The sequence below is a fragment of the Erinaceus europaeus genome, chromosome 8 (genome assembly GCF_950295315.1).
Source record: "Erinaceus europaeus chromosome 8, mEriEur2.1, whole genome shotgun sequence".
Lineage (NCBI taxonomy): Eukaryota > Metazoa > Chordata > Mammalia > Eulipotyphla > Erinaceidae > Erinaceus > Erinaceus europaeus.
In genome coordinates, this window is record NC_080169.1 from 99,107,146 (window position 1) to 99,127,029 (window position 19,884).

The following is a 19,884-nucleotide window of genomic DNA, read 5'->3' on the forward strand; positions in this document are numbered from 1 at the left end:
TTTAAAGAGAAGTAATTTGAACACATGGTGGGCAGACAATTCAGAAAGTACAGGTTAGTTTCCTTTTCTCCTCAAACCCTGTCCACTTTCAGTGCATTCTAGATAAATAAGTGGCTGGCTGAGGAAAGGGAAATAGGACCTCACACCAGAAAGTCTAATTGTTCCACCTCCTAAGTGCACAATAGGTTTTTGTTGTTGTTGTTGTTTAAGTCTCCAGGTTAATTCTGTTGATGGTAATGAGACATAACTAGGCAAAGGAACTAGGATGCTTGTGTTTTGAATTAATTAAAGTTGATTTGGAATTCCATATCCCCTCCTCTTGTGTCTCTTCTCCTTCTTGCCTCCTCCTCACATTAGAAATCAAAGTTCTGGGGCTGGGTAGTGGTTCACCCAAGAGAGCAACACATATTACCATACACAAGGACGTGAGTTCAAGCCTCCAGTCCCCACCTGCTGGGGGGAAGCTTCACAATTCTTTCTCTCCTTTTTTTTTTCTCTCTCACCCTCTCTATTTCTCTCTGTCTCTTACCATCTATCAGAAGTAAAGAAAAAGGAAAGAAATGACTGCTGGTAATGATGTTGTCATGCAGGCACCAAGCCCTAGCAATAATCCTGATGGCAAAAAAAAAAGGGAGGGGGGAATAGCATAATAGTTATGCAAAAAAATTTTGTGCCTGAGGCACCAACATAAAAAGAGCTGAGCTGTGCTCTGGTAAAAGAAAGAGAGAGAGAGAAAGAAAGAACAAAAGGTAGAGCCAGATAATAGAACATTTCGTTAAGTGTACATATTACCATGTGTGCAAGGACCTGGGTTCAAGCCTCTGGCCCCCCCCCCACCTGCTGGAAGTAAGCTTCACAAGTGGTGAAGCTGTGCTGCAGGTGTCTCTGTCTTCTGTCTCTCTCTCCCTCTTCCCTCTCGATTTCTCTATCCTATAAAAGTAAATAAAGTTTAAAAAAGAAAGAAAGAAGAAATCCAAGGTCTACCACACCCATCCAAAGATTAAATTGCAAGCTTCTATTTCTGGAGAGGCTTGCTCTGCCCCAGCTACAGGGGAAGTCTGTGCCAACATCCCCCTGGGGGCATCACAAATGCCCCCCCCCCCCCCCCCCCCGCCTCACACCCCATTCTAAGTTTTTAAATACTTTGGACCCAATCCTTTCTAAAAGGACAAGAGGAAATCCTGTCCCCATGCCCATCAGGGGGCAGCAGCCACCCACTGTGTAAAGGGAGGACTTCTGGGCCCCAGTGTAGCTGACTCTAGGCAAGTCCCAGGTCTCAGTTACCTCCCCAGCTCCCCTTCCCAGCCTCAGCCTTGGTCCTTCCCTCCAACCACTCAGCCTTTTCTAGCAGGGAGGTCACGTGGTGCTTTGATCAGGACTATTTGCTCATTCATCTACCCAGGACACATGCGGCGTTCTTTATTAAATAGCAGGAGTCACAGTGCCCTGCACCAAACCAGCGTTGCAGCTTCCAGAGGAAACAAACTGCCGGTCTCACCCTCATTCATCACTGTGCAGGAGCCCCAAAAGGAAGCATGAGAAGCCTGGGCTGCTCAGCCAGCACCTCCGACTCCGAAGCCGCCCCCCCCCCCCCCCCCCCCGTCTGCCTGGCTCCATGCCCCCTTTCAAGGCAGACCTTCTTGTAACACCAAATACATCTTGTTCTCAGCACTCCTCACAGCTGTATTTAGTGGCATTGTGCTGTTGGGATAATTTATGCAATAATCTGTTCTCTGCAGAAGCAAGTCTTTCAGCTTCATACATTGGGGTTAGTGCCTGCCTCGTTCACCTCTCTGTCCCCAGAACCTAGCATACTGTGAGCACCCAGTAAAGTGCTCTCAAGAGGCTGGATGAAAGCAAGTTTGTCTTTCATTTCCATACAATGCCTAGAGTTTGGACTGAGAGATGAGTGCATGCATGAGGATCCAGCAGGACTTCTCTAGAAATCTACTTTGGGTAAAGCTGAGGCATGAGACAGAGGGGAAGAGATGTCTCACCAAAGGTTCTGCCACTTTATAAAGTCAAAGGACTGAGAGTGGTTGCCTGATGCAGGTAATCAAAGAGCTGGGAGGATTGGAGGAGATGGCATAGTGGTTTTACAAAAGACTTTCATGTTTGAGTCTCTGAGGACCCAGGTTCAATCCCCAGCACCATCATAAGGCAGAGCTGAGTGGTGATTTGGTCTCTCTGTACCATTCCCTCTGCTTCTGCATACCATTTCAACTGCTCCATTCAGAGAAAAACGAGGGGGGGAGGAAGAGGGGGGAGGGAGAGAGAGGAAGAGATCAAGAGGCAGCTGATTAGGGAAACTGAGGGTATGAAGGGCTTCTACTGCTTTATGGGAGGCATATGTTTGGATTCTGGGGGGGCACAGGTAACTGGCAAGAATGGAGGTGAGTTGCCTTGAAGCAGAGGTTGATGAGAGGCCAGTGGAAGAGGAAGTAGGGGAGACAGGGAGCAATTTCTCCAGGCAACAAGCCCTCCTGGCATGACACAAAGCAGCTCTGCTACACCAGTGAGAAATGCCTGTAATTAGAAGGCCAGCAGTTCCCTGGGCCTCAGCCCAGAGTGACGATGCAGCAAGAATTTCCCAGCCAGGCTGAGTCCAGTGACAAAGAGGACACGGTCCCAAGCACTTCCCTGAGCCAAGCCTGCAGCACTATCCTTCCATTTCTCTAGCCCTGACTGCTGACTCCTCTGCCCCTTCTGAGCCAAGACAAATGTGACTGTGAAGGAACTCTGTGCTCTGTGCTCTAACTCTCCCAGGGGTGCATTGCCCCTGTTCTGACCCAGGACCCGCCCACTTTGGGTCTCCCAGCCTACTTCCCCCTGGAAGCTCCCTGGCCTCCCTTCTCTAGCCCCGCTGAGCTAGGCTGGGCCAGCTTGGGCTGAGGTAGGGCTGGGGCTGGGGCTGGGGCTGGGGCTGGGGGAGAAAGGAACTGATTGCTGCTTTTCCACTTCAACCCTAGCATTCGTGACCCCCCCCCCCACACACACACCCAAATCTCCCACGGGTCTCTCTGAGGGCACCTGCCAAAACACTGTCAGCTTTTCATTTCCAGACCTAATCAACTAGCCTGTTTAGTGCCACTCTGAATGGACTGCGTTTTTTCAGTGGAGTGACAAATGCCCACTGCAGAGCTGGAAGTCAAATGTTCTAACAAGGGAGGGATTACAGAGAGTCCAGTGACCGGATGTGACTATGGCTACTTGCATTGCAAATTCTGCTTTGGTAGGTAGGATGGGGCCACAGAGGTGGGGGTGGGGGGCTAAGCATCAGACTTTCTGCAGGAAGGATTTGCACCTATGGGAAATGAGCATTCTGCAAGATAAGGGGGCCTTGGCACCCCCAACCTTGAAGATCCCCTATTGGTACATGGAGCTGGCAGTTTCCTTGATTACTTTTATGCTATGAATGGAAATTGCTGGGACACCCCCCCAACACCCCCCTTCCTGGTGGCTAAGCCCTTGATGTGTGGGTATCAACCTTCCCATAAAGCATATTACCACTAACTCCTTGGCCAGCTATTCACTTGAACTTGAGGACATTACTTTTTCTTTTTTTCTTAAATATTTTATTTTATTTATTTATTTATTGGATAGAAACAGAGAAGTTGAGAGGGAAAGGGGAGACAGAGAATGATAAACAAAGACAACTGCAGCACTGCTTCGCCACTCATGAAGCTTTCCCCCTGCAGGTGGGGACTTGAACCTGAGTCCTTGTGCACTGTAGATGTTCATTCAACCAGGTATGCCATCACCTGGCCTGGAGGGCATTTCTTCAATGACTGGAGAAGCTTTGTGTCACCTGTCACCTCTCAGGATTGTAGATCATCCCTGGAAAGTTACTTCCTGGAGAAGTCAAGGGGCTTCAAGGTACCACTCCCAGGAACCCCAGTCATCCCAGTCACAGGAAGCAACCAGTCTGAGATGTAACCACCCATCCAAACAGGGCTTCTCTTCCAGGCCTGGTGAAGCTACTGCTGCCTCACTGAACCTTTCCCAAGAGACTCAGAACTTCCTCTTCTGGAAATATTTTATTGATAAATTAGCTCTAAAAGCTCCCACTGGCTCTGAGGGCTCCTAGATGGACCATGGACCCCTTTCTGGGGGGAGGGTGGTGTGGAGGGCAGGACGTCTCACTACCTCGAGGGTGGGACTGCTGAGCGTGGCAGGGGTGGGAATGGGAACCAGGGGAGCCAAGATCCTGTCCTCCCAGGACAGGCCCTCTCACCCAGCACCAGAGTGGAAAGTGGTCTGAAGTGGAGCACCTTGCAGCTTTATTGCTGGTGAATGCCAAGGGCTGTGTGACGCCCTGGCCAGCCTGGAATTGCAGCAGAGGGCATCCGCGCCCAGGGCTCCGGAGAAGGTGGCATTAATTTCCCATCAACAGAGAATCTGGCTGTGCACCCACCCAACCCAGGAACCCCTGGGTGGGGAAGGAAGGCGTGAAAGGTATCTGGCCAGGCAGGGTCAAGGAAGAGAGGTTACAGTGTTCAGGTCTTGGCAGAGCAGGCGCCAGAAGGGGACGCACGGCCGGCGCGAGGGGATCACCTCTTCACAGGTCTATGGTGTCGCTGCCCACGCTGAGCTCGTCGATCTGGCGGCAGGCGTCCAGGAACTGCTCCTGGAGCAAGGCCTCTTCGGTCTGCACCTGAGGAGCGGGTTCTGGGGAGTCGCGGGAGGGCGGGGACAGGGCCTGATAGGATCCAGAGGCGGGGAGGCTTGGGCTGCTTCCCGAGGGCCGTGGGGGGGTGAGGACGCAGACCAGCGGGCAGCGCGGGGGCCTGTCGGGGCTGGAGCACAGCAGCATGGACGAGCTGTCCCGGGAGAGTCCGCACAGCGAGCCGGAGGAGGCGCTGCTGCCCGCGGGCCAGGCACCAGGAGAGGGGAGCTCGGGGGGCGCAGGCGAGCCGGGAACATCCTCCGACCTCTCACTGGGCCCGGGCCCCGACGTGGCCCCCAACGAAGCTGTACGGTAAAGGCTGAGGCTGATCCCAGGCAGGGCCTCCCCGAAGGCGGGGCCCTGGAAGAGGCCCGGGACGAGCAGAGCCTCGCTGCAGAGCGCCTCCTCGATGCTGCGTCGCAGGTTGATGGGGGACGGGGGCCGGAAGTCCACGGTGAAGTCGCTGCAGGGGGAGGAGGCAGGGGACGCGGCGGGCTGGGCGGCCGCGCCCTCGAATCCCCGGCAGGCGCCGCCCTGGAGCAGGAGGTCCGGACCTGGGCCGGCCAGCGCGCATAACTGCAGCAGCTCGGCGTCACCGCGCGCAATGGCACCGCCCAGGGGCTCCTTGTCCGGGGGCCGGGGGACCCAGCCTCCGGGCAGCAGCGGGGCGGCATGGCCAGGGGATAGGCGGAAAAGTTTGGCCCAGCAGCGCGGCGGCACACGGGGGCTGCAGAGCGCTGGGTAGAGGCCCAGCAGTGCCAGCGGGAGCGCCACGCCCACCTCGCCTAGGCGCAGGCCCAGCTGGAAGGCCCACCAGGGCCAGGGCCCTTGCAGGCCGGGCTGGCCGCCGTAGCCCAGGGCGTGCAGCACCTCGTAGCCCTGCAGGACACCGCTCAGCAGCCCGAAGGTGCCGGCCACTGGGGCCGTGCGCGCCGCGCGCCGCCAGGACTCCCGCGGAGCGAAGGGGCTGCGTGCCTGCGGCAGCGGAGTAATGCCCTTGAAGGCTGAGCCCCCCAGTGGCGCCCCGGCCCTCCTCCGCCGCCGCCCCCGCCAGCAGGACAGAGCCAGCAGGAGGCTGGAGAGCAGCACAGCCAGGAAGGCGTGCAACCCGCGGGAGGCGAGCCGTAGGGGGCGCAGCGGGCGGTGGGCGGCGCTTCCCAGCGCAGCGGCGGCCGCCAGCCCCAGCCCCAGCAGCAGCAGGCAGGCCAGGCCAGCAGGGCAGCGCGGGGGGCGCGGGCGGGCCAGCAGCAGGCAGGCCAGGCCCAGGCCAGCGGCCAGGCAGGGCAATGGCAGGTCCTGCAGCAGCAGCCAGGCGAGCGTGGGCAGGCGGGCGCGGTGCCCGTAGGCGTCGTAGAAGAGTGGGAAGGCGCGCGTGGTGCCGGCCGAGAGCAGGAGCACATCGAGCAGCGCCAGGCAGGGGGCCCCCGGCGGGCAGCGCCAGGGCAAGAGAGCCAGGGCCAGCAGCGCCAACAGGGCCACCAGGCCGAAGAGCGCGCCCACTCCGTACACATGGGCTTCCCAGGCCAGTCCCCAGCGAGCCCTGGCCTCAGCCCAGTCGGCCTCCAGGCTTAGGAAGAAGAGAGGCAGAGGGGCTGCAGGGGCTCCACCGGCAGGCACCTCTCCAATGCTGCAGGACTCCGATTCGCACTCTGGCACTGACGGGTTCCCAAGGCTGGCAGGAGTTGGATCATCTGGGTCAGAGGTAGGGAGGGTGGGACCTGTGGGCATAGCACACTTGCATAGGCTGGAGAGATAATAGTTATCCAAAAACACTTTCTATGCAAAAACGCTTTCATGCATAAGGCACCAAAAGTCTCATGTTCAATCCCCAGCATCACCATAAGCCAGAGCTGAGAAGTGCTCTGGAAAAATAAAAAGTCTGATTATTTGGGGGCTGGGCACTGGTTGCACCCGGTAGAGGGCACTTGCTACCATGCACAGTGACCTGGGTTCATGCCTCCAAACCCCACCTGCAGGGGGAATCTTCATGAGTGGTGAAGCAAGTCTGCAAGTGTTTCTTTTTCTCTCCTTCTCTACCTCCCCCTTCCCTCTCAATTTCTTTCTTTCCCTACTCAAAATAAAAGAAATAGGGGGGTTGGGCGGTAGTGCAGCAAATTAAGCGCACATGGCGCAAAACGAAAGGACCCCATAAGGATCCCGGTTGGAGCCCCCAGCTCCCCACCTGCATGGGAGTCACTTCACAGGCGATGAAGCAGGTCTGCAGGTGTCTGTCTTCTCTCCCCCTCTCTGCCTTCCCTCTCGTTCCATTTCTCTCTGTCCTATCCAACAACGAACGACATCAACAATAACAATAATAACCACAACAAGGCTACAACAAGGGCAACAAAAGGGGGTAAAATGGCCTCCAGGAGCTGTGGATTCATGGTGCAGGCACTGAGCCCCAGCACTAACCCTGGAAGCAAAATTAATAATAATAATTTTTAAAAGAATGCTTATATGAGGCCACTGTACTGCCCTTCCACTACCCACTAGCAGCCTGTATGCCAGTCACAGTCCTCTGAGTACCCCCAATGCACCTGTCTTAAATGTCAGGCTCACCCCACCTCTCAGCTTCTCCCCCTTCAAGTCCTCAAACTGGAGTTTCAGCTCTCAACCCTTCTGCCCTCCCCAGCCCACCCTCTGCTCCTGGCTTTGTTCAGTTCCCTTCATCACACCAGGATGCTGTTGAAAAGGGTTTTGCTTAAGAAGGCACAGAATTTACCAGGGAAAGAACTATAAAAGCCCTCTTTAGTCCAACCCTCCCACCAGAAGGGAAGCTCTACAAGAACAAGAGTTTGTGCTTGCTTTGCTCACATCTGAACCCAAGTGCCTGACATGGTGCCCAGCACTGAGTTCAGATGGAGCAGCTAGCCTGTGAGTTAGTGTATCTGCATTGCCAGGTGAAGATACGGAGGCTCTGCAGAGAGACAAAGTGGTTTGGCCAAGGCTATAAAATAGCACTGCCGCTGGGGGTGGGGAGTGGCAGTGACACACCTGGTTAAGCACACACATTACACAATGAGCATGCAACTAGGGTCTAAATCTGGACACCAGTCTGAGCTTCTGTGCATGATTCCAGGGCCCCTTCATGATGTTAGTTTGCTTAGTCCTTATCCTGCACCCCAACTCCCATCTCCTGCTAGGAGAAGCTGTCCTTTGCCAGTTCTTTCCCCCGCCCTTCTCCCTATCCCTTTAAGAAAATCACACACACATACACACACACATGAACACGTATGCAGTGTGCAAGAGAGCACAGAAGAGACAAGATAAGATATGCCTGCCTCCTGCTCAGTCTTTCTTGACTCCTGCACCTTAATCCTTGGTCTACCCAAGGCCTTCATACCCATGCTGACTTGACCACAAAACCATTGGCCTCGTGTTCTTTTTTTTTTTTTTTAACATTTATTTATTTATTCATTCCCTTTTGTTGCTCTTGTTGTTTTACTGTTGTAGTTATTATTGTTGTTGTCATTGTTGTTGGATAGGACAGAGAGAAATGGAGAGAGATGGGGGAAGACAAAGAGGGGGAGAGAAAGATAGACACCCACAGACCTGCTTCACCGCTTGTGAAGCGACTCCCCTGCAGGTGGGGAGCCAGGGCTCAAACCGGGATTCTTAAGCCAGTCCTTGTGCTTTGCACCACCTGCGCTTAACCTGCTGTGCTACAGCCTGACTCCCAGGCCTCGTGTTCTTAGTATGTATTTGTTTCATATGAGAGGAGAGAAAGTTTCATGAGAGAAATGCTAGATTACCATTCCAGAACATACAATACTGTGGATTGAACCTAGAGTCTCACATATGCAAGTCCTGTGCTCTACCAGCAGAGCTATTTTTCCCAGCCATTAGTATGTGTGTGTATGTATGTATGTATGTATTTATACTGTAGCACTGCTAAGCTCTGGCTTGTGGTGGGGGGGATGGAACTTGGGACCTCAAGAGTCTCAGGCATGAAAGTCATTTGTAGAACCATTATGCTATCTCCCCAGCTCTGGTCTCTGTCCTTTATATAGATGTCCCTTTGACTCTTATGCCCTTTCATAGAGGGTGACTTTGGAATGGACTCCCTGGGTCTCAAGGCTTCTCTGGAACTCCTAGGAACAACTGAAACTATCATAGTGAGATAAAATGCCATCATAGCAAGTGATGTGCTCCCCTACCCCCCATGCTCTCCAGTTTGCTAGCTCAGCCCCTCCCCCCCAAATCCTGTACTTTAACTTCCCATCTTGTCTTAAGCAAAGGAAAGTCTTGGGCAAGGAGGAAGATCTCTGACTCTATTTTCCTGGAACAAGAAAGGAGGTCCAAAGAATTAGCTCTGAGGAATCTCCCTGTGGCCAGGCAGCAAGAGAAGATACTGGAGACTGAGGGAAGAGGATAGGGTAGGGGACAACCTGGTTGTGGCAGGAGAAGGTCCATGGGAGACAGATGTAAAATGGAGTTAGGGGAGCTATTCCTAACATCCAGACTTCTGCTCCATCTGCCCAGTCATATCCCCAAAATGCCCCAGCCATGCTGCATCTGGACAAGCCAGGAAGCACCCTGGAGCACCCCCACACCAGACAGTGCCAACTCACCCTGCAGGCATGCTAAACACAGCAACCTGAAGCACATGGGTACGGGGGCAGGAAGCAGCTCTGAAGAAAGGGGAAGGGAAGCCAGAACCGGGCAGAATGAAAACAGATTCAATAACCACAGCTCAGTGCCCCTGCAGATAGCAGCATGTGCCCTGGTCCCCATGCCAGAGCATCCCTCAGTCTGAAGTGGGAAAGGGCACTTCCTGGAAAATGGGCAGCTTGGAAGATGCCTGAGTGGTGTGTGCAAAGATCTTCCAAGTACCTGCTGCACAATAGATATTATGCATTAAGCACCAGAATAATAAACATATATGTATTTCCTATTGGTACTATCGGCATACGTTTATTGATGACCAGCCATCAGTGTGCATGTGCATGTGATCACTACTGGCCTCAAATTCATTCTTTTAAAAAATATATATGGAGTTGGGATGACAGCATAAAGGTTATGCAAAAGGCTTTCATGCCTGAGGCACCAAAAGTCCCAGATTTAATCCCCAGGACCACCATAAATCAGAGATGATCAGTGCCTTGGTTAAAAAAAAATAAATAGGGAGTCGGGCTGTAGCTCAGCGGGTTAAGCGCAGGTGGCGCAAAGCACAAGGCTGGCATAAGGATCCCGGTTCGAGCCCCCGGCTTCCCATCTGCAGGGGAGTCGCTTCACAAGTGGTGAAGCAGGTCTGCAGGTGTTATCTTTCTCTGCCCCTCTCTGTCTTCCCCTCCTCTCTCCATTTCTCTCTGTCCTATCTAACAATGACAACATCAATAACAATAATAACTACAACAACAATGAAAAACAACAAGGACAACAAAAGAGAAAATAAATAAAATAAAAAATAAATAAATAGGGCATCAGGTGATGGCACACTGGGTTAAGCACACATAATATGAAGCACAAGGACCTGAGCAAGGATCCTGGTTCAAGTCTCCAGCTCCCCACCCACAGGGATGTTGCTTCACAAACAGTGAAGCAGGTCTGCTGGTGTCTGTTTCTCTACCTCTCTATTTCTCTCTCTCCCTCTCTTTCTTCCCCTCCCCTCTCAATTTCTCTCTGTCCTATCCAGTAAAATGGGGGGAAATGGCCTCCAAGAACAGTGGATTCATAGTTCTAGCAGTGAGCCCCAGTGATAATCCTGGAGGCTAAAAAGAAAGAAAGAGAGAGGGAAAGAAAGAAAGAAAGAAAGAAAGGGAAAGTAAGTAAGTAGAGGGCATGCAGGAAAGGAAGAAAAGGAGAAGGAACTAATCGATTTGAGAGAGAACCAGAGCATCACTCTGGCACATGCAATGCTGGGGATCAAACTAAGCACCTCAAGCTTGAGAGTCCAGTGCTTATCCACTGTGCTACTCCCTGAACTACAAACACTTTTTTTTGTTGTTTGTTTGCCTCCAGGATTATTGCTGTGGCTTGGTGCCAGCATTAAGAAACCATTGTTCCCAGTGGCTTTTTTTTTTCTATTTTATTCATTAAGACCGATAGACATTGAGAGGGGAGGGAGAGGTAGAGAGGAAGAGAGAAAGACACCTACAGGCCTGCTTCACCGTGCTGCAGGTGGGGAGCGGGGGGGGGGGGAGCGTGTCACAAACCTGCTTCTTGTTCTGGCCCTTGCACATAGTACTATGTGCTTAACCAGACGCGCCTCTGCCCAGCCCCTACAAACTCATCCTTGATTTAACTAAGAAGCAGTTGTCTTTAGCACATCCTGAACTTCCTTAGTAAGTCAACAGTCAGTTAAACAAGGGAACATCAATGAATTGTCTCATCTTGGGAACTCTGTTAAAAGAGCACCATGTAGATGGATGTTCCATCTCTAAACAGCTGATGAAAGCACAGCCATGAGTTAAATGAGGACCCATCAGCCGGGATGGACAGTCTGGCATTAACAGGACCAAATACACCTGCCCCTCTCAGCCCCTCACTCTTGGACCTCTCAGCTGCCTCTGCCCAACTGACTTCTTTAGCAATGTGGTTGAGTTTGCAGAGAGGCAAGTAATCCCTGCCCAGGAGCCCGCCAGCCTTTGCCAGTCTGTCATGTGCACATCTTCTGCTCTGCCCAGTATAAGTACAGCTCTGCTCCCCCAACCCCAATACCCATTTGAATCCTGTTTCTTGCCTCTGTCCCAAAGCAAAAGAGATCAAGTGCTGGGCTAGGGAGACAATGTAGTGGTTCTGCAAAAGACTCTCATGCCTGAGGCTTTAAGGTCCCAGATTCAGTCCCCAGCACCTCCATAAGTCAGAGCTGATCAGATCTATCTATCTATCTATCTATCTATCTATCTATCTATCTATCTAGATATAGATATATCTTTTGTTAATATAAAATATAAAATAAAAAAGAGCAAGTGCTGATACTTCTAGTAAGCCCCAACCCCCCCAAAAAGAATATAACCCAGAAAAGGGGCATAGTACAGACACAGCCCAAGCATCTGAGGACAGAATTCTGAACTTGGAAAACAACTCCCTAGTTTGCCCAAATTTCCAAAGCATACCCCGTGTACCCGGTGCTGGGCCAGGAGTAGGTGGGAGCAAGTTAAGAAGACCAGCTTCTTGTCTTTTTTTTAAAATAATTTTTAAAAAATATTTTATCTTATTTTAGTTTGTTTTTATTTTTACCAGAGCACTGATCAACTCTGGTTTATGGTGGTGCAGGGGATTGAACCTGGGACATCGAAGCCTCAGGCATGACAGTCTGTTTGCATAACCATTATGCTATCTACCCCTGCCCCAGCTTCTTGTCTTAAAGGACTTATTTGGGGGCTCAGTGTAGGAGAGAGATAGCATAGTGGTTATACAAAAGACTTTTATGCCTTAAGCTCTGAGGTCCCAGGTTCAATCCCCAATACCACTTTAAGCTGAAGCTAAGCAGTGCCCTGGCCATAAATAAATAAATTAATTAAATAAATTACTTGACTTCATTCCTTGTCTCTCATGCAAGACTTCCAAGAAAGAGCCTTCAGTTTCCCCAGAGAGTCTAGAAGATGGTGACTTCCTAGGGTCCCTCTCCTGAACATGTCTCCCTTAAAAGGAGGTCCTACTCTGGCCCTGTGGCCCCTCTGGACCTCACCAAGGAGATGAGATGTCTCCAACTGTTCCAGAAAGCGTGCATGAGACAGAGACAGACAGATACCAGAGCACCACTCTAACATTTATGAAACCTCCCCATGTAGGTGTACCCATGTGGTGGCTAGGGACTCAACCCAGGACATCATGCACAGCAAACTGTGTACTTTAGCAGGTGAAGCACGCCCCTCCACACAGTCTCCTAATGTGAATGATCAGTGAGGCCAAAGCTGATTGGGGAGAAATCAGAGATGGGCCGGGTGGGTTTATGGAAAAGTCAGGCCTGATTGTTCACCAAACTGCCTAAGTCAAAGTGCTGGGAAATCATTCACCACCCTGGGTGCTGGACACTGCAGCTCATTCATAGCCTGGCTCCACCCTTGTCATCCTGGCCTGTAAGATCATGGAAGATTGATACTCTTTGCAGGGTTGACATTCAAAATATCTCAGAACCGGACTGGGTGGTGACACACCTGATTGAATGCACATACTACAATGCACAAGATCCCAGGTTCAAGCCCCCAGCCTCCACCTGCAGGTAGAAAGCTTTGAAAGTGTCTTTCTCCTTCTCTATCTTCCCCTTCCCTCTCAATATCTCTGTCTCAAATAAATAAATAAATCATTTGTTTAAGTCTCAGAACCAGGTACCCACCAATCAGGGCAAATACCATCCAGCCAGTGTAGCCAGGAGGTGACCAGGAACCATCAGAGGGCATAGGACATTGGTACTTAAGTCTTTCAACATGCTTATTACCTTCATAACTGCTCCACTGTGTTCTGGCTACATACATGCCCTGGGAGGTGGCAAGGTAGCTCACGTGGATAGTGCACTTGCTTTATTTACATGTACAACCCAGGTTCAAGCCTGGCCCCAGTGCTGTTGTCTTTCCCTCTCTCCCTTTGTCTTTATTTCTCTATTTGCAAAAAAAAAAAAAAAAAAAAAAAAGTCAGCCTGAGCAGTAACCAAAAAACTACACTAAATACAAGCTTTGGGACTGGGCAGTGGTACACCTGGTTGAGCACACAAGAAACCATGTGCAAGGACCCAAGTTCAAGCCCCAGATTCCCACCTGCAAGGGGGAAGCTTCATAAACAGTGACCCAGTACTATAAGTGTCTCTCTCCCTCTATACCTCCCCTTCCCTGTCCCCCTCAATCTATCTCTGTCCTGTCAAATAAAAGATGGGCGGGGGGGAGGAAAATACAGCCACCAGGAGCAGTGGATTCACTGTGAAGGTGCTAAGTCTCAGAAATAGCCCTAGTAGCAATTTAAAAAAAAAACCAAAACATTGCCAAGACTTCACTGCAAGAGAAGAAAAGGCCCTGGAGCTGGGCAGTGGTACATCCTATAGAGCACATACATTACCATGTGCAAGGACCCAGGTTCAAGCCCCCCATCCCTACCTGCAGGGGAGGGAAAGCTTCACAGAAGCCATGAAGCAGAGCTGTGAATCTCTCTCTCACTCTCTCCCTTCCTATTTCCCCCTTTCCTCTCCAATTATCTCTGTCTCTATCAAAATAAATAAATAAATATGCTGGGTGGTGGCACACCCAAGAAAGAACACATGTTACAGTGTGTAAGGACCTGAGTTCAAGCCCTCGGTTCCCACCAACAAGAGGGTGGAACTTCACAAGCTATGCTACAGGTAAGTGCCTCTCTCCATATATCCCCTTCTCAATTTCTGTCTCTAGCCTAAACAAATAAAAAATTATCTTAATAAAATTTAAAAAAACCTCAAAGAGAGAAGCCCTAAGGTCAAAAGTTAACTGTCCTTGGGCTGAAAAGATCCCATAGGAGGGCCAGGTGGTGGTGCACTGGTTGGATGGGCACATTAACATGTGCAAGGACCTGAATGAATTCTAATCTGCAGGGGGGACACCTCACAAGTGGGGAAGTAGGTCTGCAGGTGTCTCTCTCTTGTTCTTTCCCTCTGTATTTCCCCTCCCCTCTCAATTTCTCTCTGTCCTAACAAATAAAATAGAAAGAAAGAAAAAAAAAAAGGCAGGGTGGGGAATGGCTGCCAGGAGCAGTGGATTCCTAGTGTTGGCATTGAGCCTCAGTGATAGCCCTGGTAGGAAAAAAAAATCCTATAGGAGACCCCAAATAGGATCCTTTATCCCCTTTTCCGAGACTTATTGGTGTGTGTGTGTGTGTGTGTGTGTGTGTGTGTGTGTGTGTGTGTGTGTGTGTGTGTGTGTGTTGGGACCATCTCTCTCCAGGAGGCCACAGTCCTGCTGGGTTTATCCAGGAAGAGGAGCCAGGCATAGACAGGGCTTCTGTGGCCACTAGGACCAGGGCTGCCAGCTCTGGAACCACACTGCCTCTGACACTGTCCAGACTCATTAAACCTGCTGACCAGAGCTGTCACTAAGGCTTACAGACTGTCAGACAGCTTCCTCCCCAGGGCCAAAGAGCCTGTGTCTCCACCCCCCCACCCCACTGCTGTGCTCTGCCCCCCCCCCACCCCACTGCTGTGCTCTGGGATGAACAGGGCAGGCTGGCAAGTTTCTCAGCCACACATGCCTGAGGCTGAGTGAGAGGCAGGTGCTGTGCTCAGTCTGGAGCTGGAAGAAGTCAGAGATCAATGATGCCCAGTGCTGAGCCAGTTCCGGGGGTGGGAGGAGCAAGCTTAATAGCTACTATTTAATAAGCTGGCACTATGTTTACAGGCTTGAGACAGGGGCTCACGTTATCTGGGAGTGTCACAATATTAAATAGAGGGTCAGTGAAACAGTTCACTTGGATAGTGCACTACTTTGCTCTGTGCATGACCCAGGTTCCAGCCTGGATCCCACTGCACTGATGGAAACTCTGTCTTCATTCCCTCTATCTCTCTGCTTTCTCTGGCTCTAAAACAAGGAGGGATGCTGTTATTAACCCTCACCTGTAGTGTAGGGGGCTCAGTGAGTGGAGTGTTAGACTCAGAAGCATGAGGTCCCAAGTTCAGTACCCAGTGTGTCACATGTGTCAGAATGAATGATGTTCTGGTTTTTTGTCTGTCTCCCTATCTGTCACATTAATGCATTAAACATAAATAAATAAAAAATAAAACATGCAGATGGTCTTATAAACCAGTGTTACTTCAATTTAGAAAATAAAGTCAGACTGGGGAGATAGTATAATGGTTATGGAAAGAGATTCTCAGGCCTGAGGCTCCAGAGGCCCAGGTTCAATCCCACCAAAAGCCAGAACAGAGAAGTGATCTGGTAAAAACATAAAGAAAGGGAGTCAGGTGGTAGTGCAGTGGGTTAAGTGCAGGTGGTGCAAAGTGCAAGGACCAGCATAAGGATCCTGATTGAGCCCCTGGCTTCCAACCTGCAGGTTGGAAGCAAGTCTGCAGGTGTCTATCTTTCTCTGCCCCTCTCTGTCTTCCCCTCCTCTCTCCATTTCTCTCTGTCTTATGCAACAACAACGATATCAATAACAACAACAATAATAACTACAACAATAAGACAACAAGGGCACCAAAAGGAAATAAATGAATAAATAAATTAAATACATCTAAAAAAGAAAAAGAAACTCTACCTTTTCACCAGGAAACTAAAAATAGGAACTATCAAAGACTTTCACATGATATATGCCATTCATTGGTGGGGTTAACAAGAAGATGGCTTTGGAATCTATATCTGTTGTATTTTAGGTCTGCCTCTTTACTCAGTGTCTTTCAAAATAAAATCTCATTTTGGCAAAGGAAAAAAAAAAGAGGAGAAAAAGTTGGGCTCAGAGGAGTCAGGATAACCTGCAGGAGGTCACCCAGCCCAGCATGTCAGTAAGTGAATTTGGACTCAAGGCGAAGTCTCAAAATGCTAGGACCCCCCCCCCCCAGTCTCTGCACCACCAGCTTGTCCACGTGCAGTTCTTAAATGGCTTCCTTGACCTGGGATGGCATGTATCTGCTCAAGACTGCCCCCATATCCTCCCAATGAGAGGACAAGTCTTCCTATGCCTGACAGCGTGTCACATCAGATCAGATGGTTGAAGAGACAGTCCCAAGATTGGGGTGGGGAGCAGAGAGGCAGGCTGTGGGGATGCTCTGGAGTAGAGAGTGGGGTGGGAAGTGAGGTAGTGGAAACATAAAGAAGGCCTTCTGTTTGCCCTGCCTGTCTGCCCCTGATATGCTTACTGTTCTACATCCTGCTCTGCCCATGATTCCAGAACCCCCAGACAACCATGACTTGCTTCCAAAAAGGACTGCTCCCAAGCACTCTAGTTCCACATGACAGTGATGACAATGAAGTAAAAGGGTCCCAGAAGGCCAGTGGCCAGCACATGGTAAATGCTCAATATATACTTGTCAAGTTCAAGTGATTTGGGCACTTACCTCGAGATGCCATTGGAATGGAGCTGGGGCTCAGGGAAGCAGCTGGGTCCAGTGGGCTTGGGCTTGGGAGCTTTCTCTCCAGGAGACGTGAGTGTGGTGACACAGTGGTGCCAAAGAACCCTGCAAAGGGAGCATGAGGGAGGGGCTTGAATGCCCTCCTACCCATAGACCTTGGCCTTTGGGGTTTTGCAGAAAATCCTGTCCTTCCCTTAAGCTTGTCCTGGGAAAGCCAATGTCCCTGTAATTGTAGCCCCCAGCATGTCCTGAGTTAAGTTGCAGAACCACAGTAGACTCAGTATGGCAAACAGGGCATTTCCCCCCACTGAGCAGTGAGAGGTCCAATCCCAGGAGAAGAAAGGCAGACTCTCCTCGAGTTAACACAGAAAGGGGTGGTGGTGTACCCCAGTAGAGCTCATTACAGTGTGCAAAGATGCAGGTTCAAGCCCCTTGTCCCACCTAAAGGGGGAAATCTTCCTGAGTGGTGAAGCAGTGCTGCAGGTATCTCTCCTCCTTCCCTCTCAATTTCTCTCTGTCTCTGTATGAAATACATACACAAACATAAAGTAAAATAAAATTTAAAAAAATTACAAACAGAAGGAGGAGGAGGTTGAAAAAGAAAGATGGTGTTTATAGCCCCTGTTTCAGTACCTGGCAATTACAGATGTTTCATACAGGTGTGTTGCAATGAAGTAAACACTCACCTGAAGAAGCAGAAACTCTAGAGGCTGAGTTCGGGGATGCAGTTGGCCCTGGGGGGCTCGGACCTGAGAAGTTCCGGAGTGGAGACAGTGTAGTGCCAAAGAATCCTGCAAAAAGAGCCAGGCTGAGGCTTCCTCTGACTTGCCATGGCTGCCCAGCAGGGGGAGCCTCAGTGTAGGGCAGGTACTCACCAAAAGGTCCCAGGCGCCCAGCGATCTCTGCCAGACTGGCCCGCAGGCTGGGCAGCAGGGGCAGTGTGCGATGCCCAAGTGTTGGGGCAGCACCTGCTCTCAGTGCCATGTCAAACTTGAGCTCCAGTTCGCTTTGGTGGGGCCTGGGCGTACTGGATGGCGGTGCTGTGGGCATCAGAGCAGTATCCCAGGTCCCAGTGCTAGTCTGGAGCAGAGAGGGAGTGGTGGGCTGATGGGAGGACCCTGAGGCAGGGGAGGTGGACTCCTGAGGCAGGGAGGAGGTCCAGAGGGTAGAGCTTCCTTCTGCAGAACCCCATTCTGGGAGAGAGTTCCCCAGAGAGCCCACCAGCAGTTCCCAAAAAGGGTCAGTCCTCAACCCGCCTCCAACCACCTCTTCCTCCAGCTCTCGGCTGGGCCCAGGGGACAGAGGCTGGGTCTCTGTGACAGGGCTCCCCCAGGCGGCAGCAGGTCCCCGAAGGTGGAATTTGAAGTTGAGTCCCAGGTTGAGAGAGAGCACGGAAGCCTCACTCTGAGGTGGGGGGGTCAGAGTGGTGAGCAGGGCACCTGGGCCGGAAGCAGCAGGCTGGGGGTCCACAGGTCCAGTGAGCAGGACCCAGCAGAAGAGTGCCATCCCCAAATAGCCATGTCCTGCCATGTCCCCCTGGCCTCAGCAACCAAGATGGGCAGGAGGATTCAATTCTCAACACCTTTTCAGCATGATCCTGGAAAGAAGAGAAGTATGGTGAGCCTTGCCACTGCCCTCTCCTGGGTCCTGGTTCCAGAGACCCCAGAGAGGCTTCTCCAGTCAAATACTCTACCCCTGAGCTATAAAATCCCCCCGAAAGGCTTCTGATGACAGGAGAGAAGGAGGTGGGCCAGAGTCCAAAGGGTCAAAGGGTTGCCAGTCCCCCATATATCCAGGTCTCTTCCCTGAAGTCTCTTTCCTCTTTCAGCTCAAACATCCTCTGTCCAAGACCCTGCCTCTCCCCACCTGCCCTATCTGGAACCAGCCTCCCTCATCGTTGATTAACAGTACAAGGATGGCTCCCAGCCTCAGAGCCCTTCCTCCCCTCCCCACTAGCTTCGCTGCCACCCCTTACTGTTCCTGGTGGCCTGCTCTGTGCCCAGTATGCTTCTGACACTTAATTGTGCACTGCACAGCCTCACAGATGAACCTGGCTATCCCCCCACCCCAGCCCCCTGGCCTTCTCTGTCACTCAGACCCCAGCACAGGGCCCCAGGAGGGGCAGACCCAAGGCAGACTGACTGGGTTAAGATGGAGAAGGTAGCTGGCTCTGGTCAGAGAAACAGGGTGCCCAGTCTGACAGCAGCCTGTCAGCCTTTCCCTTCTTTCTGGGGGTTGGCCCCTTTCCTTCCTTTAACCCTACAAATATCCAGGGGGAGGGGCAGTTTGGCGTATCTGGCCGCCTGGAGGAGGTGGTCAGCAGGCAAGCTGGGCTCTGGGGAGTGGGGGCTGCTGGAGACTCCCCCCTTCCCATCTGGAGGGGAAAAGGGGTAGCCAGCCAGGAACACACGTGCACCGCACCCGTACATCATGCACACACAGCCACACCTAACACCCATGCCACACTCACCCTTCACACACCCTGCACACGCACACACAGGCTGGAGCACATGCACACAAGTGCGCACACACACACACACACACACACACACACACACACGTGGCCCTGTTGGGCCCCTCCTCCCTTTCTCCACGGGTTCAGCAATGTGAGCTTCCAGCCTCCCTAATGTCTTTCTCTCTCCCTCTCTCTCTCCCTCTCCCTCTCCCTCTCCCTCTCCCTCTCTCTCTCACGTACACACCATTCAGATACACACGGTATGCACAGCCTCACAGAGAGGCACACACACCCCTACACACATTCACACACTCCATACAGACATACACATCACACATCATCATTCCCCCACACACACACCGCTACACACCCACCCGACACATGCACGCGCGTGTACACACACGCACACGCAAATGCACACACTCCCCCTGCCCCGACCGTCAGACCTGCTCCTCTCGCAGGCAGGTTTCCACAGCTAAATCCCCTGAGAAGGGGCGGTCTCGGTGCCCCAGGGCCTGTTGGGCTTTGCTCCCCTGACTCCCGCCTCGTCCGCCTCGGCCGGGAAGATCGCGGCCCCGCAGAAGCGCAGCCCCAGCTCCAGTCCCAGCCCCGGCCGGCGCCCAGCAGAACTGTCCCCAGGCGCACCGCCCGGCCCCGCTCGGTGCTCCCGCTCCCGCCCCGCGGCGCCGCCTCCTGGCTGCGCGCCCCTCTAGCCGGCACCGCCGCCCGCGCCTGGGTTCCGCGACTGCCGGTCTCCGACCGCCCTCCTCCCGCGCTCCCGCCCCTCGCGTCCTCCTG

The 19,884-nt window shown here is 52.1% G+C and overlaps 1 protein-coding gene across 1 annotated transcript; it reads right to left on the minus strand.

The window, feature by feature from the left end:
- Nucleotides 1–3,544: 3,544 nt before the first annotated feature.
- On the minus strand, nt 3,545–19,627 carry PRRT4 (proline rich transmembrane protein 4). The gene is made up of 5 exons (XM_007526292.3): nt 19,533–19,627; nt 17,507–18,228; nt 17,318–17,422; nt 16,617–16,736; nt 3,545–6,384 (listed from the first exon to the last, which is right to left on the minus strand). Exons 2-5 carry the CDS (start codon nt 18,159–18,161, stop codon nt 4,559–4,561), a joined length of 2,706 nt encoding a protein of 901 aa, XP_007526354.1. The 5' UTR covers nt 18,162–18,228; nt 19,533–19,627; the 3' UTR covers nt 3,545–4,558.
- Between the last annotated feature and the right edge of the window lie 257 nt (nt 19,628–19,884).